At 42.5% G+C, this 19,959-nt stretch overlaps 1 protein-coding gene across 4 annotated transcripts in view; it reads right to left on the bottom strand.

Moving 5' to 3' along the window:
• MCF2L2 (MCF.2 cell line derived transforming sequence-like 2) overlaps positions 1 to 19,959 on the bottom strand; it is a 2,082,183-nt gene that overhangs the window by 1,345,714 nt on the left and 716,510 nt on the right. For all 4 annotated transcript variants that reach the window (XM_078665987.1, XM_078665986.1, XM_078665989.1 and 1 more), the window contains exon 7: positions 11,360 to 11,509. In XM_078665987.1, coding sequence (XP_078522113.1) covers positions 11,360 to 11,509 — 150 coding nt within the window. The remainder of the gene's footprint in view (positions 1 to 11,359; positions 11,510 to 19,959) is intronic.

Consider the following 19,959-nt stretch of genomic DNA (forward strand, 5'->3'; position numbering starts at 1 on the left):
TGCCATTATGAATGGGGAGTTATTCCTCATTTGCGATTAGCAATTTGCTAATGGCAAATAAGGAAGCTGTAGGAATCGCAATTTTGTTTGCGATTTCTACATGAATCCCGTTTTGCAAGTCCTTAATAGCGATTCCTTAATAATCGCTATTAGGGACACCACGATGCAAGCACTGTACACGTTTATGACTTAAATAAAAGTGAAAATATACTACTTCCAACTTAATTTCTTCACCACTGAAAAATCTGGATAAGTGCCAATAGGAGAAAAATAAATGCGACCAAATCCAGTCTGAAATGTGAAACATCCACTGTATCCAGTCTGAAATGTGAAACATCCACTGTATCCAGTCTGAAATGTGAAACATCCATACTTTAAAAGCTGGATCCTTACTTATAACGAGAAAAGGAAAACTGCAAGAGCCAGGATGTAAATGAAACCATTAAAGCTGGGGAGGGGGGGGCCCGTTATTTATTTATTTATGCATTTTTATATACCGCGGACTTTACCCAAAGGCGTCAGAGCGCTTCACAATAGGAACAAAACTTATACATGAGGAGAACATAACACGTGAACAGATTACAAAAGCAGACGTTAATTTACATGAGGTAAAAGTGACAATTGTAAGCAAACAAAATACATGAGGTAGCAAACAGTGCACAGGAGGAGAAAGTGACAAGTGTGCAGGTTACAAGAGAAAGCAAAGTACAATTAGAGGTATAATACTGCAATATATGCTAGACACTCAGGCACAAGAACAAACGTTACATAGGCAATGGTGGCACTTGTGCAAGTATCAAAGGCAAACACAATTTGAGAGATAGCAAACAGTGTGTTACAAGAGAAAAGTGGTGTGTGCATGTTACAAAAGAGTACCAAACACAGGTACAGGGATAATACTGCAATAAATGGCAAACACTCCAACCACAAGAACACACTGGGAAGGCACTTCCATAGACAAGGAGCATAGAATTTTCAGTAATGGGAGGTCTTCCTTCAGATAATGGAGAGGACGTGAATTACTTTTGGAGGTGTCTTTGGAGGAGGAGAACTTTGAGGTCCGTTTTGAAGGCCTGGGAGGAGGCGGTGGTCCGGAGCTGAGGCGGAAGGGAGTTCCAGATCCTCACCGCGTTGCCTGAAAAGGATTGGGCCATCGATCTTTCCTTCTTGAAAGTGGGAGGTTCAAGCAGTAAATTTTCCGCATTACGTGATGGTCTAGAGCCTCCAGAGAGTTTCAGTTTATTCGCCAGGTAGAGAGGAGAGGAGGAGTGCAAGGCTTTGTGGGTGACCCAGGCAGTCTTGTAGATAGCTCTAGCCTCGATGGGAAGTCAGCGGAGGGTGGATAACATCGGTGTGATGTGGTCGCTTCTTTTGGCCTCATAAATGAAACGAGCTGCTGAATGGAAAACAGATTTAAGGGGGGACAAGTGGGATTTGGGGAGGCCAGTTAGAAGAGAATTGCAGTAGTCCAGTCTGGAGAGGACCAGCGATTGCACCAGGGTTTTATGGTCCTGCTCCGGGACGAAGCAACGGATTCCCCAAAGAAGGCGCAGTTGGTATCGAGCAGACTTTGCAATGGAATTGATGTGGGAGATTAGATTGAGTTTTTTGTCGAGTATGACACCAAGGGATTTTGCACTGTCGACAATGATGGGTTTATTGTTAAGTAGATTCATCTGATCCATCCATGATTGAACCGGGGGAGGAGAGAGTGAGGAGGAGAAGAGGAGGAATTCAGTTTTGGAGGGGTTCAGAATCAGTTGAGTTGACATCCAGTTTTGAATGGCGTCTAGAGTAGAGCTTAGGATGGAGAGATCGTGAGTGGAGGCAACCTTGAGGTAGATTTGAGTGTCGTCTGCATAGAGATGATAGTGGATCCCGGATTTACTGAGGAGATTTCCCAGTGGTTCTAAATAGAGATTGAACAATGTGGGTGCAAGTATAGAGCCTTGAGGAACACCTTGACCTACCGCCACAGGAGATGAAAGACTGTTCGCTATTTTGATCATTTGGGATCTGTCAGAGAGGAAGTATGAAAACCATTTAAGCACAGTGCCCTCCATGCCCATTCTCTGTTGAAGAATATCGAGGAGGGTGTTGTGATTGACAGTGTCAAAGGCTGCAGAAAGGTCAAGGAGAATTAGAAGACAGGACCCCCCCCCGAATCGAGTATCCTCAGCGCGTCATCAACCACTTGCAGTAGGGCTGTTTCAGTGCTGCAGTTTTGGATGAAGCCGGACTGACAATTGTCAAGAAGATCATTGTCCTTGATATGACGAGAGAGTTGTTTTCTACACATCTTTCTGTGATCTTCGCAAGAAAGGGTAGGTTAGTGATGGGGCGGAAGTTGTTGAGGTCAATCGCATCAGCAGTAGGTTTTTTAAGCAGAGGGGTGACCTGCCCAGTTTTGAAGGAGACAGGAAGGGAGCCTTGACAGAGGGAGAGGTTGACCGGAGTGGTCCAATAGGAAAGGGAATGGGTATAGAAGTCAATGGCAATGGCACTGGGGATGGGGTCAAGAGAATGGTTGGAGGGCTTTGTTTCGTGTATGCACTTGAGAAGGGCATCTTTAGATAAGGGGGTCAAAGTTCTGCCAAATGGCTAAGGATTTGCGCTCCTCTGGAGGGGTAGGATGAGCGACCTGATCCACAAGTGATTTCACTTTTTCATCGAATAATATAGCGAAATCCGCTACTCTCGTGTGTGTGCGTGTGCCCGTGTGTCCTGACCCCTGCATCATCTGTCTGTTTCCATTTCCAAGCTGTGCGGGTGGGGGCTCTGGCAGTGCACGGGCCGCCTCTGTCAGGGAAGCCGAGCTCACGTGCAGCTCCCTCTGTCTGACTCGGGGGTGGGACAGACAGCGGCATGATGAAGAATGATGGGCCCCCTGCGGAATATGATGAGGGGCCCCCACTCTCCCATATCACACAAATATCGATTGGTCTTGGGCCGAATCGGGGTGGGGTGGGGGGGTCTCTGAAGATATGGGGAGTCTGGAAGGGTTGGGCAGGGCCGAGGGGCCTGTGACTCTGTATTATGCCCTAGACCCACTTTGAGGAAAGACCCGAGAGCGGCTGCAAATCGGATGACCTTTTCAACCTTCAAATCCTTGCAAGGGACCGCAACCAATCCCTAGTCTATCAATAGGAGGTGGTTAAATATACATTATTTTCTCTTTCGTAACTACAATTACTGCTTTTAAACGCTTTGAATTATGGAAGTCATAGTATAAGGCGTACTTGTGCACATGCTGGCACGGAATAACAGATGTTTATTTTTACCCATCCCTCTTAAAGATAAACGTCTGCGTGCCCCCGCTAGGATTGAGATCTGTGCCCTTGGGGCCAAACACCTTGCAGTGGAGTCCTGAGTCAATCGGCTACCTGATCTTGGTGGTATGAAGCGCTCTGCCCAAGATCAGACAGTGACAGCCTCCGGTAGCCATGACTTCACTTAAGCTGTGTGCAGGTGTCGAGCCTGTCACACAGGTCTCTCTAATCCAAACAGCATGGACGCGGCCTCCCGCATTCCCCCGGGATAATAGCTCATGATCACACAATATAGTCAAGTGTGTGGGAGCGTGTTTTAGAAAACATTTAATCTCCTGCCTCATGGCTCAGAGAGGGTGGCCAGGTTATTCCTCGTGGCTCCCAGCCTCTAGCCTTTGGGCCCAGGGGCAGTCAGTCTCTCTCCACTGATCCCCTACTTAAGCTGTCAGTAACCGTCCCTCCACCCCGGGCGGATCAGAGCGCATTCCTCCTCCTTGGGGGGTGAGGCCACAGGGTTCCTGCGGGTGCTCGGCGCGGCTGGAACAATGAGGAAAAGCCGCCGGGCAGAGGTACCTCTGCCTGTGACCCTGTGTGTAGGCCAGGCAGCCCTCCCTGCGAGGACACGGGCACCCACGCCCCAAACCAGGAGCAACAAGAAACAGCCGTGGCGACTAAACACTATAGAAAACAGGACATTTACAAGACGTTTGCATGTGCTCAAGGTCTCGAAGACAGAAACAGATGTTTTTATATGCACACTCATACAAACAAGCGTGCACTGCATACACGCACCGTTGAGGTTGAGGACATCTGCAAAGACTCTCGCACAGCTGAGCCACAATACTCCGAGGGCGGGAACAGGGCCCGTGCTGAAGAGTCAGTTCACTGTTCGCCCCCTTGCTGCCGCGACACTAGACGTCAATAGACGTGACGTCCAGACAGGCCGAGAGGGTTGACGCCGGTGCACGTAAACATGCAACACTTTTGTTTTCATCCATTATGTAGAGTTGTTTCAGGCCTTCTCCGAGGGCTGCCGCAGTAGGAATGAGTTGGCAAATACCTGGTCGGCGTGCTGAACCTGCACGTAAGACTGTCCGCCTTGGTTGCTCCGGAGTCCTTGCAGTTTGTAGACATTAATCCTCCTGATTATAGAGCAGAGTTGAGGTTGCAGAGCTGTGTTACACAGCGTAACCAGATGGGTGTCACCCCATGTGAGGGTGTCACCCGGTGCGGTACCCACCCCCCGCACCCCCTAGTGACGCCGCTGGTCCTCTGGCAACAGGGCAGTAATTCCTCTCTAGTATCCGGTCCAGGAGTGTACTGAAGAGCGAGTCTGAGGGTCCTATTTTTATGCCTGGTGCAAACCTTAAAATGGGAGAAGCTTCTAATGTTTTCCCTCCACAGAGGTGTTTGGAATTTCCTGCCTCCGTATTCTGGTGCTAATTTGTCAGGAGTCATAATAGACTGGTGTGAATTTCTTAGTGTATGAGCTAAGGGAGTGTCTTTGAAGTACAAGTAGGTCTGTGCACAGCTCCGCCCCCCCCATTTGTGAATTGGAGGGCCAATCCTGCCAGCAACCAGGCCCTCTGTTGTGTGGCTGTCAGGGAGGAATACACAAAGACCAAATGCCAACTACATTTAGTCATGTGACCCTAGAACATGGTGGAGGCACCAAATTGTTAGGCCAAGAAAATGCCAACTTTCTGAAAAGTGTCATTTTCAAAATTCTGACTTAACATTTGACTTTACCATTAAAGAGGATTTTAAATTACAATTCCTTACACAACAAACATGAAATATCTGCGTATTTCCAAACAAAAGTAATCACTTACTAAATGTAATACAGTAACCCAATGTTATTCTATGAGAGAGGTAGGCCTCACAGTAGAAAAACATATTTGGGTGTTTTCGCTATCAGGACATCTAAAACTTAAAAGTACATGCTCAAAGTTTTAAATATATAATACCCCAACCCTAGGTGCTACTTAGGAGCTATCCTAGAGGTGAGCTATATGTATTAAAAATGAAGGTTTAAGCCTGGCAAAAGGTTAATTTTGCAAGATCGAAATGGAAGTTTAACACTGCACACACAGGCTGAAATTGCAGACCTGAGACATATTCTAAATGGCTACTTAAGCGGGTGGAACAATAAGTGTTGTAGGCCTACTAGTAGAATTTAATTTACAGGCCTTGGGTACCTGTAGTACCACTTCACTAGGGACATATAAGTAAATTAAATGTGCCAATTGTGTGTAAGCCATTTTACCATGTTTGAAGGAGAGAGCACAAGCTATTAAGCACTGTAATAGCATTGCAAAGTGGTTAGCATGTTAAAGTGCACAGAGTCCTAAAAGGCAACAAAACTGGTTCAGAAAACAGGAGGCTATAGGCAAAATGTTTGAAGGTGACGCTGCACGGAGGAGGGCCAGCTCCAACATATATCATATGTGATATCAGAAATAAGGTACCAGAGTTAGAAAACCAGCCATACCAAAGTCTTGTCTATTCTTTAGATATCAACACCCCTCCTTGCAGTGCAGATGAAGCCCAGCTCTGAATATAGGCAGTGTGGTGATATCCAGTGTCTCTGTTTCTCGTTTCCCATTCCACATTTGTCTATTATACTTCTAACCGGATCTCAACTACACGGTTCATGCGTCTTGAGGGAATGCCTAATGGAGGTTTTAAACATAATGCTCCTTGATGAGGCATTACATATGTTGAGTGGTGGGCAACAATTTGAAGGCCACGTCAATAGAAAAAGGTCATGAATCCTGAGAGTCTGATACACATTTACTGGTTATGGTAAAATCCATCTTTCTGGAAGGTAAGGAAATTAAGATCATACATAAAAAAGCCTGACCATCTAATAGCTCTGGTGTGGAAACCCTGGCTGCCAGGTTTGAGCAATACAACTCATGATTTATCTCAGTGGCAGTTCAAGTATCAAAGGTACAGAAGGCTAATCAATAGCAGACAGAATTAATGCCCTAGAAGGTGATACAGCAAAGTAAATTAATGATAGAGGATCTAGGACATAAGTCTAGGAAAGCAGTCTAAGAATAACAGGTACTCCGGAACATGATGAAAGCAACAATGCACTTGTAGAAATAGCCACCAAAATAATCAGGGGGCATGCACTCCAGGCAGAAGAAAGGGATTATGAAAATTAGTTGATCACCAAAATTCCAAACCAAGTAGTGAATTCCTGAACTATACTAGTATTTTATTTCAGACTCTATGCTCAAATAAAAACACAAACTTGACTACATCTAGGGGGTCAGTTGTAATCTCTTGGGTCTTTCTTTCTGGAAAGTTCAAGACCAATTTCTCACTGCTGTTCAACTCCTAAAAATGTTTCTTAACCTGATACCTGACTTCAAAAAGAAGGATGAGGCAAAAATAATAGAACATTAAACAATTTCGGTCATTAGGCTTGATGTAGCCAAATTCTCTTTGAACAAAACATGCTTCAATATAGTATGCTGAAAGATGAGTTAAAATCAGTTAATATTATATTGAAAAAAAGAGTTGCATGGGGAATTGTCATATCTTTTGTGGGATCATGGAAAATAATTGAGGGTGCCATTTTTCTAGTTTATTATCAAGATTAAGTATACTGCAAATGAGTTTGAGCATGGAGGTAGTAGACCCACATGTAACTTGAGCACCCAGTATACCCAGGTGTAACAGAAGAAGGAGTGAGGGAGAGTTGAGAGCTGGCATCTTTGTAGGATTAAAAAGACAACACTGGAATAGGAACTACATCAGATGGGCAAGATGAAAGAAAATATTGTCTGAAAGGAAAAGAGGAATAGGGGAATGGACTTCCCAGAAGATAAAATTTATGAGGGTGGTGGATTGCAGGGTTTAACAAATATGCATAAAAGAAGAATGTTTATGGCTCTCTCTTTGAGTACGCTAAAACTGACCTGAATTATCTTAAGGAAACACATCTGACTCCTCAGAAAGAAACATCTGTTAGACTATTACCCTTGAGGACAGGAGATCTAGCAATAAAGCAATCAGAATATACCTGGGGGAGTTGGTATTACCCTCAGAAATAACAGAGAGCTTGAGGTACTTCATTGAAGAACAGAATAGACCCAGATTTGCAAAATCCATCAGTCAGTTAATAATAACCTAACTATGATTAAGGACATATTAAATTCAATAATTAGAAAATGATCTCGCTGGACTTTATCCTAGTGAGAAAAGTTTAATAGATTTAAAATAATGGCGGGTCGTGTTGTTCTATGTCCTTATTCAATTCCACATAAAGGATTATTGCAAATAATATTTTTCAAAAACTTCAAAATATGGATTTCAAAATCTCTTAGCAACAGTAAAACCATTATAATTTTGTTATTATAACAGAAAGATGTTAAAATAAATGAAGTGTCATGATTTGACATCAATTGTTCTAATTTTTGCCTTAGCCAAGCATCACATTGGGTAGCTGAAGACTAAAATGTGTTTTTTTACTGTTTTAGAGTAGCAAAACCTATTCTGATGCCTTAGACAGACCCTGTCTAAAACATAGCATCACTTTGTGTTGTTGCTGAGTTAAAAATGTCATGCTGTTTGAGGATAACAGATGTATTAAGAAATCTGCCACAAAGAATGAGTTTTCTTAAAACATCCATTTCGTATAATTCTAAACAAAGAATACGTGATTATAGTGTTTAATAAAGAGATGGCAAGACAAAGGTAATTTGCTGCTTAAGACTAATATGCAGGATGAAATCCTGATACTGTTCTTATCTGTGCAAGAGGTTTTTAAGCTTCCCAACTTGATTCGAAAGCAATATTTGGAACCTGCGTGAATATCTCACCAACCTCGCTCTGTAGGGAATATCAGCATGATGGGCAGAATATTTCCATGCCTGAGCCTTATTTAGCCCTTCAAAGGAGTATATAAGGCAGGGAGATCTTTAGATAATGGAAGATGGAGGACTGGAGAGATAAGCATATGGATATGTGATTTTAAGATTTCCTGGTGCCTACAACAATGTGAAAAATGTTTTTTAAATCATTGTACATTACAGACTTCCCAGTAAGACCAGATTGTATTTTTCTTATAAAACTGTCTTTTCCTAAATTGAATTACAAATAATTCCCGAAGTTAAAAATGTTGGCCGTGTACCTCAGGAAAATGTGTGTACTGCATATCACATATGTTATTTGAATGTGCATCAGTTAAAGCCATCTGGCTAGATTACGGACTAAAATAATTTTTAATCTAACTAATATCTAGCTATTTTTGCTTGCAATATATTTTCTTGTAACATTTACTTAAAGAGCGACTTCTAAGACACCAAAAAAGTCACTGTATGTTTTTTAAATCCTAAACAGGCAACCTCAACCAGCAAAGATACAAAGGTGTTATCTTAGCAGGGTTGATGGAATAGTAGACATCAGAATCACAGCCGTAAGAGAGATAGCATAATCTCAGTGACCAAAGGTATTAATAGAAAAGAATTATGGATGCCACCGTCACAAATTTTCACACCCTTCCTTGTGACAATTTGTAAGTTAAGATGTAATGAGTAATCACCAATTATCAATTTCCTATACCATTAGTATTAATTACTATGTTTTTTTTTAACAACAGATTTTATTGATTTTACATAGCACCAGATGGGCCAGGCCCAGCAAGCAACGAACATTTGAAAGGCACATTGTATAAACCCTAGGTACTGCAAATTACCCACCCATGAGGCCTGTGGAACATCAGACCATAGAAACCCCCCAAACGCGCACCATACATACTTTGAAAATATAATATTGACACATCAAATGAATTTCCGTCCACATTTGTGTAGCATTGGCACGTTAGACTGGCAAGTCATTCACCACAAGACTCTCGATAGGGTCACGGGTGCCTGGCTGCCCCATTAAAGACAAGTCGATACCTCTGTACTTGGCCCACCTTGCCTAGATCTTTCCATGTTTCTGCGGGCAGCTCCTTGCCTGCAACACTGCAATCTCCGCTGACATACACATATCTAAGGCCTTTTTCCAAGTGGCTATGTTAGGCGGGGATGTGGCCTTCCACTGCTGCGCTATGTCTCGCTTAGCCAATGTGAGGCCCAGAAACAGAAGGTGTCTTTTATATCTATTCCCCCCAATGTCCTCTGTGCTGGTTAATAGCGTCAATCTAGGGTCTGCCGGAAGGTCCCATTCCAGCACCCTCCCAATGAAAGACAACACGCCTGACCAGAAGAGCTGCAATGCCCCGCAACTCCACACCGTATGCAGGAATGACCCGTCATCTGTAACACAACGGAGACAAGTGGGAGACGGGATAGCCCCCATTTTCCACAGGCGGAGGCCCGTGTACTAAATTCTATGAAGAGATTTAAATTGGATAAGCCTATATCTGGTAGAGACGGTGACATACCTGGGGCTCGCCAGCGCCTCAGCCCAATCATCGTCCATCAGGGCGGGAAAGTCCGCCTCCCACGCCGCCCGGCCCGATGTATAGTGGTCTTGGAGTGTGTAGGGAGGGTTTGGTAAATTTGCCAGATTTTGTGGGCTCATAGGTCTCCCATCAGCAACCGACCCTCCAGTGGGTGGAAATCTGGCAGTTAATGAAGAAGTCGTATCAGGAGGGTCAATGCGTGTCGGAGCTGCAGATACCAATAAAACTGTGACTTGTGAAGGTCGAAATCAGCCTGAAGCCGCTGGAATGATTTAAGTGTGGACCCCTGCATAATGTCTCTGAGAGTGGATATCCCAATGTCATCCCACCTACGAAACCCCACTAGTGCCGAGACAGGCCGAAGGTGTGTTCCCTGCCAGAGGGGAGTGGCGCCGGTCAACATACCCCACCACCCCATGCATTGAACCACCCGCCTCCATATCTGAATAACTGTCTGGCAGGCCGGACAAAACGCCTCTAAGGGCGAGCAAATGTATAGTAGGTGAAGCAGCGGAGTGTCCCCCATAAAGAGCCTCTCCACAGCATAATCCGGATCTGCCTGAGAACCATACCACCCTTTGTTAATTACCAGGCGGTGCGAAGCCCAATAATACGCTCGGATGTCGGCCGCCGCAATACCGACGCAGTACGTGGATTGGATGCACTTCGCCAACACCACCAGGATCACACCCCCTTGCCAGAGGAACCTATTCAGGAGTGCATTTATTTGGATAAACCACGACGGGGGAATAGAATACGGATAGTTCTGCAGCCTATAGAGCAAGCGTGGCAGCGATACCATTTTGAAAATTGCGGATCTGCCATATAGCGAAAGGGGTAGGTGAGACCACATCGTCGTCTCATCTCTGACGGCGGGAAGCAGGGGAGCTATATATGCGTCCACGCCATGTGGGGGGACCGCGTGATGTATACCCCGAGGTATTTGAAGCCCTCTTCAGCAACAATCAATTGCGAGGCCCAAGCTGGATTCCTCTGTGCGCCACAGATGGGGAACATGATAAATTTGGTAGGGTTAACGCATAGCCCCGAAGTCTCCCCCAAAATCCGCAGGATTTGGAGCACACAGGGTCTGGAGGCCCACGGGTCAGACATGAAGAACAGGGCATCATCTGCGTATAGTGCAATCCTGTCCGAGCACTCCAGTGACCAGTCCAGCCAACAGAATGACTTGTTTTAGAACATTGTTTATACTTTTTATTTCCCACCTAAATTTCGAATGGGTTTATTATTTATATTCCTATTTCTGATTGATCTAAAATCTTTCAATCTTACTTTCATTTGTAGGTGTTTACCCACAAGTAAAAGAGGTTTTTTACATTTTATAAAACTAACAGATCCGGAGATCGTCTCCTTCCCTTCAATATCTAATAATTTAATTAGCTACACTTGTGATCTATGTATTGTTTACTATTGCCCATTTAAGAATAACATCTTCATTTTTATTGGAATACTAATAGCCTTTGATTATTACCAAATAAGTGGTTGTTGACTATTGTTGAATCTCAGTCATGTGAATGAGAACTTGATGTGTATATTTCTTCTGTAAATCTTAAGCAAATGTTCAAACTAAAAAGAAATCACTCGAAAATAAACAACAAAACAACATGATGCAAGGGTTCTTAAAGTGTAGTATGACATTATTTACCTTTAGTTTGTCATGTTCCTTGGTGTGGGATGAAAGTATCTCTTCTGTACATTGCACATCATTAGGCAACTCGGTCTCAGCAAGCTCAGTCCCAAATGTCTGAAGCAACTGTGCTGTAGTTTTCACTGTCAGTGCAAAGTTTTCTATGGCCTGTAATAGTAATACATAATGAATTTTACTGAATAGGTGAATAGTGAGCAAAAACGTAGAAATTAAAGGATGTGGCTCTCACTAAAATATACAATAATGCTCTGTACCTACAATCTGATTTGCTTAGGGCCATAGCTAAATGTTGCATGTCACAGTACTAGCAAATTGCAAGTAGGTTAGTTATCGACCTAGTTTCTCCTACCCAGGAATCACAGATAATTCTGGTGGAGGGGTGGTTAGTGGAATTACCTCCAATAAGAAGCTAATGGAAAATAACAAACTGGGATAGGCGTTTACTCAACAATTCTCAAAAACCCAAACATCCTAGTGAAAAACTGAAGACACATGCTGAAGTTTTCTGTCAAAAACTCAATGTGTGGATTGTTGAACTGTCTAATACTTTTAATGCAAACTATTAGGTCGAACTACCCATTTTGCTGTTCTACTATTTCCTCTCTTTTCACTTAATCACCCAAAATCAGGACACAGAAGATAGTGCTGGGATGTGTTTTGCCAGTCTTTGCTATGCTTTACATGCAGTTCTCCCCATTTATGATGTTACCTTTATGACAATCACCAGACTTCATTCATAGGCTGAGTATGTCTGTTTGGAATGCACCTTAAAGTCTTTTCTGCTCCAAAATCCCTGGCTTTAAGTCATTTTTCAGAAAGTGCTCTGGCAGACTCACACTTAGTTCACTCCTTGGATAAAGTGCACCTGAAGGATGTCCCTAAACTGGCGCGCTATCTTCAAGACTATTGCTTGTTGACCTTGGTTGTCTGACCTGTGTCCTATGATCATATTCCCTTTGATAGGTTTTCATCAGTCCATCTGTTTTCAGCTATGTGTTGTTATATGTGATCTATACAGTACAAAGATTAAAACAATGAAAAGCCTGCAATGAAATAACACAGTTGAGGACATTGCTTAGGCATATCTGCCCCCTCTGTTACTTATCCCTAAACTTATAATCTCCATTTCCACTTGCCCAGATGCAGGCAGATAGTTCTCTAAAAGTGAAACTTGTTAAAAAAAACGTTGTGTTAAAGTTATTGCCTTTGTGCTGTGCATACTGCACATAATCTACAAGATAGACGACCTCTTTATGACTGTAATCAGGCACTTGCATTAATGCATCCTGTTTATAAATACTTCTTGGCACAGATAGCTAGAATGCACATGTTAAATAAATGCACATGCAAATTGCTGGGCATCATCAACTAATTGGAAAATGTATAACTCTGAAGAACACATACAGATTTCATGTTTGATAACAAACTGTATTTTTCTGCCCAAATTGCTAGCCTCTCTCCTTATTTATGATTTTTAATTTAATTTCCATTAGTGCCTTTTGACATGAGGCCTACATATATAGGCGACTATTGGGTCCTAATTGAATTATGGTAATTAACTGTATCGATCACTATTTAAACAGCAGCTGCAGAGACCTCAATTGATCCAACACATGGCTACAAGACTCTTGCTGGGCCTTCTCCTCTGGGCCTCAAGTTCACAACACTTTTACCAACTCCACTAGCTCCTAGTGCTTAATTTGAGCTGGTGTTTGCCGCTGGGGTCCACAGCACTCATTTTAGGGGAGTGACACTTATTTTTCCTCATCAGATATTTACTGTGAGTAAGAGAGGGAAAAACACACAAAGTGAAAAGATGGATGAAGAGAGAGACGGACAAATGTCAGACAGGGAGAAAGCAGGAACCTGCAAATGTGAGATAAATGGGCAGCAGTGCCTGGCAGGGAGGGGTGTAGGTAAGTCACTGTGATTCGGGTAGGGGGAGTGAATCCCACATTTGACAACTAAAAAAAGTGATGAGCCATAGGGTGGAGGGGTGAGATGACCAAAGTTTGGGATGAAAGTTTACATGAGCAAGAGGGTCAGGACTGGTTTGCATTAGGTGGGCCTCCGTCTAAGGTGGCATAGAGGGCAAAAAACAATGGGTTGGAATCAGAGGTGTGTAAAATTTGTATGATTTGCTTTCGCTCATTTATGTAAAATTACAGAGAAATATCACATAATTACATGAAATGCAAATCCATCGTTTTGTACAATATTTTGGTGCAAATTCACGTTATTTTTGGCACAAATGCGCATTTATACAAGAGCACCACAACAAACAGCTACTCACATGCTACTGTTCTTGTGCATTCACGGTAAATTTTTACTGCCCATTGCACCATTCACTGTAAATGTTTGTTGTGAATGGTGCATAATTACGCGAAGTTGCATAAAAGCATTCATTGAGACTTTCGCATAACAAAAGAAAGGCAAAATTCCCCAAATTATGCCAGTGGAATTAAAATGTTGCCCAGGTCTAGTTGGACTACTACCTCAAACGATTGCCAGTGGTTAGACAATTTCCAAGCATTCGTCCCATCACCTTTGGGTATCTGATTGCCAGAAGTATGCCTGGGAACTTGGTAATGGTGCAGCTTTCCAAGCCTACTGCTCCAAAAGCATGGGAATTCCAAAAAGTAGTAAATTTGCACCCATTTGATAAATACTTTAATTGGTTCAGATGTACCTATTTTTGGGTAAACCGCTCGTAATATACATTTAAGCTCCTGATCCAAAAACTGAAGAATTAAAACCTTTCAGTGAAATGAGAATAAAAATAAAAACCAACATGGATATAGCAGACCCAACTCAGGTCCCCCAGACTGAACTGCTTAGCAAAGAATGCATTTATTTTGGGGTGTCACACCCCCAACACCCCCACTGAAGCTACGCCAGTGGTGACTGGTTGCGGATTAAAGAGGTCTGAGGTGAATTCAAGACTAAGCAGCCTTGGTATTTGTCACATCGGTCTTTCATAGCGCCGCCGGAGCAGAGCTTCGGTACGGGCACTCATTCTTTTACAAATTAAGCACTGCTCCCTACCAGTCAATAAGCATATTAATCTCAAATCTCTCTCAATCTTTCATAAAGCCATTTATGGCCAAAGCCCTGAATCCGTTTGCAATTTAATAAACGTTAATCTACTAAAGTTGTACCCTTTGCTCAGTAGCATCTTGCCTTCTTGTTCCTCCTAGAGTTTGTAACTGTAGGCAGGTGTACTCTTTTGCTGCCACTATAGTCTGGAATGCTCTGCCTTTGGATCTACACCTTGCCTTTTACCAATTAGCTCTAAAGAAGGTGCTTATAACTCATTTTTTGTAAACTAATAATTTTGTCATTAAGGTGCAGTTGTATTTAGCACCAGGATGTCCACTGGTTAGTTGTGGACTTCACACACTTCACTTCCAAAGCACCTCATGGTCGGAAGAGCACATCCATGGACATTCCTGGACATCACTGGTGGTGACCGAGCCCGCGGAACAAAATTCACATAATCTAATACACTGGGAGGAGTCCGTTAAGAAGGACTGAATCCAGCACAGTGCAGCTCCCTCACATCCTCCGGTCAAGGTTTTAGAACCCTGAGCACAGGGGTGTAGCTTCTTGGATGGAGGGTGGTGGGTGTAATAATCCCCAAATAAATGCTTTCCTGGCTCGGTAGTTGTGTCTGGGGGCCCTGAGTTGTGTCTGCTATGTCTGTATTGGTTCTACTCGTTATACTAGTTTAACTAGGAGATTTTAACTCGTTAATTTTTTGGGATCTGGCGCTTTAATAAATATGAATATATATATATATATATATATATATATATATATATATATATATATATATATATATATATATAAAAAAAAAAAAAACCCTTTCAGGCATAGAGTGACACATAAATTATGCAAAAAAGAAGGAGAGAACTCTGGGTAGGTCTCAGTTTAGGTGGAAAGCAGCTCCTGCTAGAGCACTCTCAACACCAGCGACACTCTAGATCTGCTCACCTCAAATGTTTGTTTTTCTATCAAAGTTTTTAAGCATAGGATTAGACAGTGCTATCCATGCCGAGATAGAAAATGACAAAGACTTTCGCCATTTAAACAGCAAAGTCTTTAAGCATAGGACTAGTACAGTGCAGTCCTTGCCGAGCTGTCAAATAACAAAAGCCATTTATCACTCCAGGCACAATATTACAGCTTTGAATTGATAAAATACCAACTCAAACCAACCTGAAATGAATAAAAGCAACCCCTGACACAGTGTTTCGCTCTAATTAGAGCTCTTCAGAGAGGTATAGCTTTGTCCAGACACAAGGGAGCACCCAGTATTAAGTCAAAACAAAACCCTTCCAGGCATAGAGTGACGCATAAATTATGCAAAAAAGAAGGAGAGAACTCTGGGTAGGTCTCAGTTTAGGTGGAAAGCAGCTCCTGTTAGAGCACTCTCAACACCAGCGACACTCTAGATCTGCTCACCTCAAATGTCTGTTTTTCTATCAAAGTTTTTAAGCATAGGATTAGACAGTGCTATCCATGCCGAGATAGAAAATGACAAAGTCTTTCGCCATTTAAACAGCAAAGTCTTTAAGCATAGGACTAGTACAGTGCAGTCCTTGCCGAGCTGTCAAATAAGAAAAGCCATTTATCACTCCAGGCACAATATTACAGCTTTGAATTGGTAAAATACCAACTCAAGCCAACCTGAAATGAATAAAAGCAACCCCTGACACAGTGTTTCGCTCTAATTAGAGCTCTTCAGAGAGATATAGCTTTGTCCAGACACAAGGGAGCACCCAGTATTAAGTCAAAACAAAACCCTTTCAGGCATAGAGTGACGCATAAATTATGCAAAAAAGAAGGAGAGAACTCTGGGTAGGTCTCAGTTTAGGTGGAAAGCAGCTCCTGTTAGAGCACTCTCAACACCAGCGACACTCTAGATCTGCTCACCTCAAATGTCTGTTTTTCTATCAAAGTTTTTAAGCATAGGATTAGACAGTGCTATCCATGCCGAGATAGAAAATGACAAAGTCTTTCACCATTTAAACAGCAAAGTCTTTAAGCATAGGACTAGTACAGTGCAGTCCTTGCCGAGCTGTCAAATAACAAAAGCCATTTATCACTCCAGGCACAATATTACAGCTTTGAATTGGTAAAATACCAACTCAAGCCAACCTGAAATGAATAAAAGCAACCCCTGACACAGTGTTTCGCTCTAATTAGAGCTCTTCAGAGAGGTATAGCTTTGTCCAGACACAAGGGAGCACCCAGTATTAAGTCAAAACAAAACCCTTTCAGGCATAGAGTGACGCATAAATTATGCAAAAAAGAAGGAGAGAACTCTGGGTAGGTCTCAGTTTAGGTGGAAAGCAGCTCCTGTTAGAGCACTCCCAACACCAGCGACACTCTAGATCTGCTCACCTCAAATGTCTGTTTTTCTATCAAAGTTTTTAAGCATAGGATTAGACAGTGCTATCCATGCCGAGATAGAAAATGACAAAGTCTTTCGCCATTTAAACAGCAAAGTCTTTAAGCATAGGACTAGTACAGTGCAGTCCTTGCCGAGCTGTCAAATAACAAAAGCCATTTATCACTCCAGGCACAATATTACAGCTTTGAATTGGTAAAATACCAACTCAAGCCAACCTGAAATGAATAAAAGCAACCCCTGACACAGTGTTTCGCTCTAATTAGAGCTCTTCAGAGAGGTATAGCTTTGTCCAGACACAAGGGAGCACCCAGTATTAAGTCAAAACAAAACCCTTTCAGGCATAGAGTGACGCATAAATTATGCAAAAAAGAAGGAGAGAACTCTGGGTAGGTCTCAGTTTAGGTGGAAAGCAGCTCCTGTTAGAGCACTCTCAACACCAGCGACACTCTAGATCTGCTCACCTCAAATGTCTGTTTTTCTATCAAAGTTTTTAAGCATAGGATTAGACAGTGCTATCCATGCCGAGATAGAAAATGACAAAGTCTTTCGCCATTTAAACAGCAAAGTCTTTAAGCATAGGACTAGTACAGTGCAGTCCTTGCCGAGCTGTCAAATAACAAAAGCCATTTATCACTCCAGGCACAATATTACAGCTTTGAATTGGTAAAATACCAACTCAAGCCAACCTGAAATGAATAAAAGCAACCCCTGACACAGTGTTTCGCTCTAATTAGAGCTCTTCAGAGAGGTATAGCTTTGTCCAGACACAAGGGAGCACCCAGTATTAAGTCAAAACAAAACCCTTCCAGGCATAGAGTGACGCATAAATTATGCAAAAAAGAAGGAGAGAACTCTGGGTAGGTCTCAGTTTAGGTGGAAAGCAGCTCCTGTTAGAGCACTCTCAACACCAGCGACACTCTAGATCTGCTCACCTCAAATGTCTGTTTTTCTATCAAAGTTTTTAAGCATAGGATTAGACAGTGCTATCCATGCCGAGATAGAAAATGACAAAGTCTTTCGCCATTTAAACAGCAAAGTCTTTAAGCATAGGACTAGTACAGTGCAGTCCTTGCCGAGCTGTCAAATAACAAAAGCCATTTATCACTCCAGGCACAATATTACAGCTTTGAATTGGTAAAATACCAACTCAAGCCAACCTGAAATGAATAAAAGCAACCCCTGACACAGTGTTTCGCTCTAATTAGAGCTCTTCAGAGAGGTATAGCTTTGTCCAGACACAAGTGAGCACCCAGTATTAAGTCAAAACAAAACCCTTTCAGGCATAGAGTGACGCATAAATTATGCAAAAAAGAAGGAGAGAACTCTGGGTAGGTCTCAGTTTAGGTGGAAAGCAGCTCCTGTTAGAGCACTCTCAACACCAGCGACACTCTAGATCTGCTCACCTCAAATGTCTGTTTTTCTATCAAAGTTTTTAAGCATAGGATTAGACAGTGCTATCCATGCTGAGATAGAAAATGACAAAGTCTTTCGCCATTTAAACAGCAAAGTCTTTAAGCATAGGACTAGTACAGTGCAGTCCTTGCCGAGCTGTCAAATAACAAAAGCCATTTATCACTCCAGGCACAATATTACAGCTTTGAATTGGTAAAATACCAACTCAAGCCAACCTGAAATGAATAAAAGCAACCCCTGACACAGTGTTTCGCTCTAATTAGAGCTCTTCAGAGAGGTATAGCTTTGTCCAAACACAAGGGAGCACCCAGTATTAAGTCAAAACAAAACCCTTTCAGGCATAGAGTGACGCATAAATTATGCAAAAAAGAAGGAGAGAACTCTGGGTAGGTCTCAGTTTAGGTGGAAAGCAGCTCCTGTTAGAGCACTCTCAACACCAGCGACACTCTAGATCTGCTCACCTCAAATGTCTGTTTTTCTATCAAAGTTTTTAAGCATAGGATTAGACAGTGCTATCCATGCCGAGATAGAAAATGACAAAGTCTTTCGCCATTTAAACAGCAAAGTCTTTAAGCATAGGACTAGTACAGTGCAGTCCTTGCCGAGCTGTCAAATAACAAAAGCCATTTATCACTCCAGGCACAATATTACAGCTTTGAATTGGTAAAATACCAACTCAAGCCAACCTGAAATGAATAAAAGCAACCCCTGACACAGTGTTTCGCTCTAATTAGAGCTCTTCAGAGAGGTATAGCTTTGTCCAGACACAAGGGAGCACCCAGTATTAAGTCAAAACAAAACCCTTTCAGGCATAGAGTGACGCATAAATTATGCAAAAAAGAAGGAGATAACTCGGGTAGGTCTCAGTTTAGGTAGAAAGCAGCTCCTGTTAGAGCACTCTCAACACCAGCGACACTCTAGATCTGCTCACCTCAAATGTCTGTTTTTCTATCAAAGTTTTTGAGCATAGGATTAGACAGTGCTATCCATGCCGAGATAGAAAATGACAAAGTCTTTCACCATTTAAACAGCAAAGTCTTTAAGCATAGGACTAGTACAGTGCAGTCCTTGCTGAGCTGTCAAATAACAAAAGCCATTTATCACTCCAGGCACAATATTACAGCTTTGAATTGGTAAAATACCAACTCAAGCCAACCTGAAATGAATAAAAGCAACCCCTGACACAGTGTTTCGCTCTAATTAGAGCTCTTCAGAGAGGTATAGCTTTGTCCAGACACAAGGGAGCACCCAGTATTAAGTCAAAACAAAACCCTTTCAGGCATAGAGTGACGCATAAATTATGCAAAAAAGAAGGAGAGAACTCTGGGTAGGTCTCAGTTTAGGTGGAAAGCAGCTCCTGTTAGAGCACTCTCAACACCAGCGACACTCTAGTTCTGCTCACCTCAAATGTCTGTTTTTCTATCAAAGTTTTTAAGCATAGGATTAGACAGTGCTAACATTTGAGGTGAGCAGATCTAGAGTGTCGCTGGTGTTGAGAGTGCTCTAACAGGAGCTGCTTTTCACCTAAACTGAGACCTACCCAGAGTTCTCTCCTTCTTTTTTGCATAATTTATGCGTTACTCTATGCCTGAAAGGGTTTTGTTTTGACTTAATACTGGGTGCTCCCTTGTGTCTGGACAAAGCTATACCTCTCTGAAGAGCTCTAATTAGAGCGAAACACTGTGTCAGGGGTTGCTTTTATTCATTTCAGGTTGGCTTGAGTTGGTATTTTACCAATTCAAAGCTGTAATATTGTGCCTGGAGTGAT

This window comes from Lissotriton helveticus, chromosome 11 (assembly GCF_964261635.1).
Source record: "Lissotriton helveticus chromosome 11, aLisHel1.1, whole genome shotgun sequence".
In the NCBI taxonomy this organism is placed as follows: domain Eukaryota; kingdom Metazoa; phylum Chordata; class Amphibia; order Caudata; family Salamandridae; genus Lissotriton; species Lissotriton helveticus.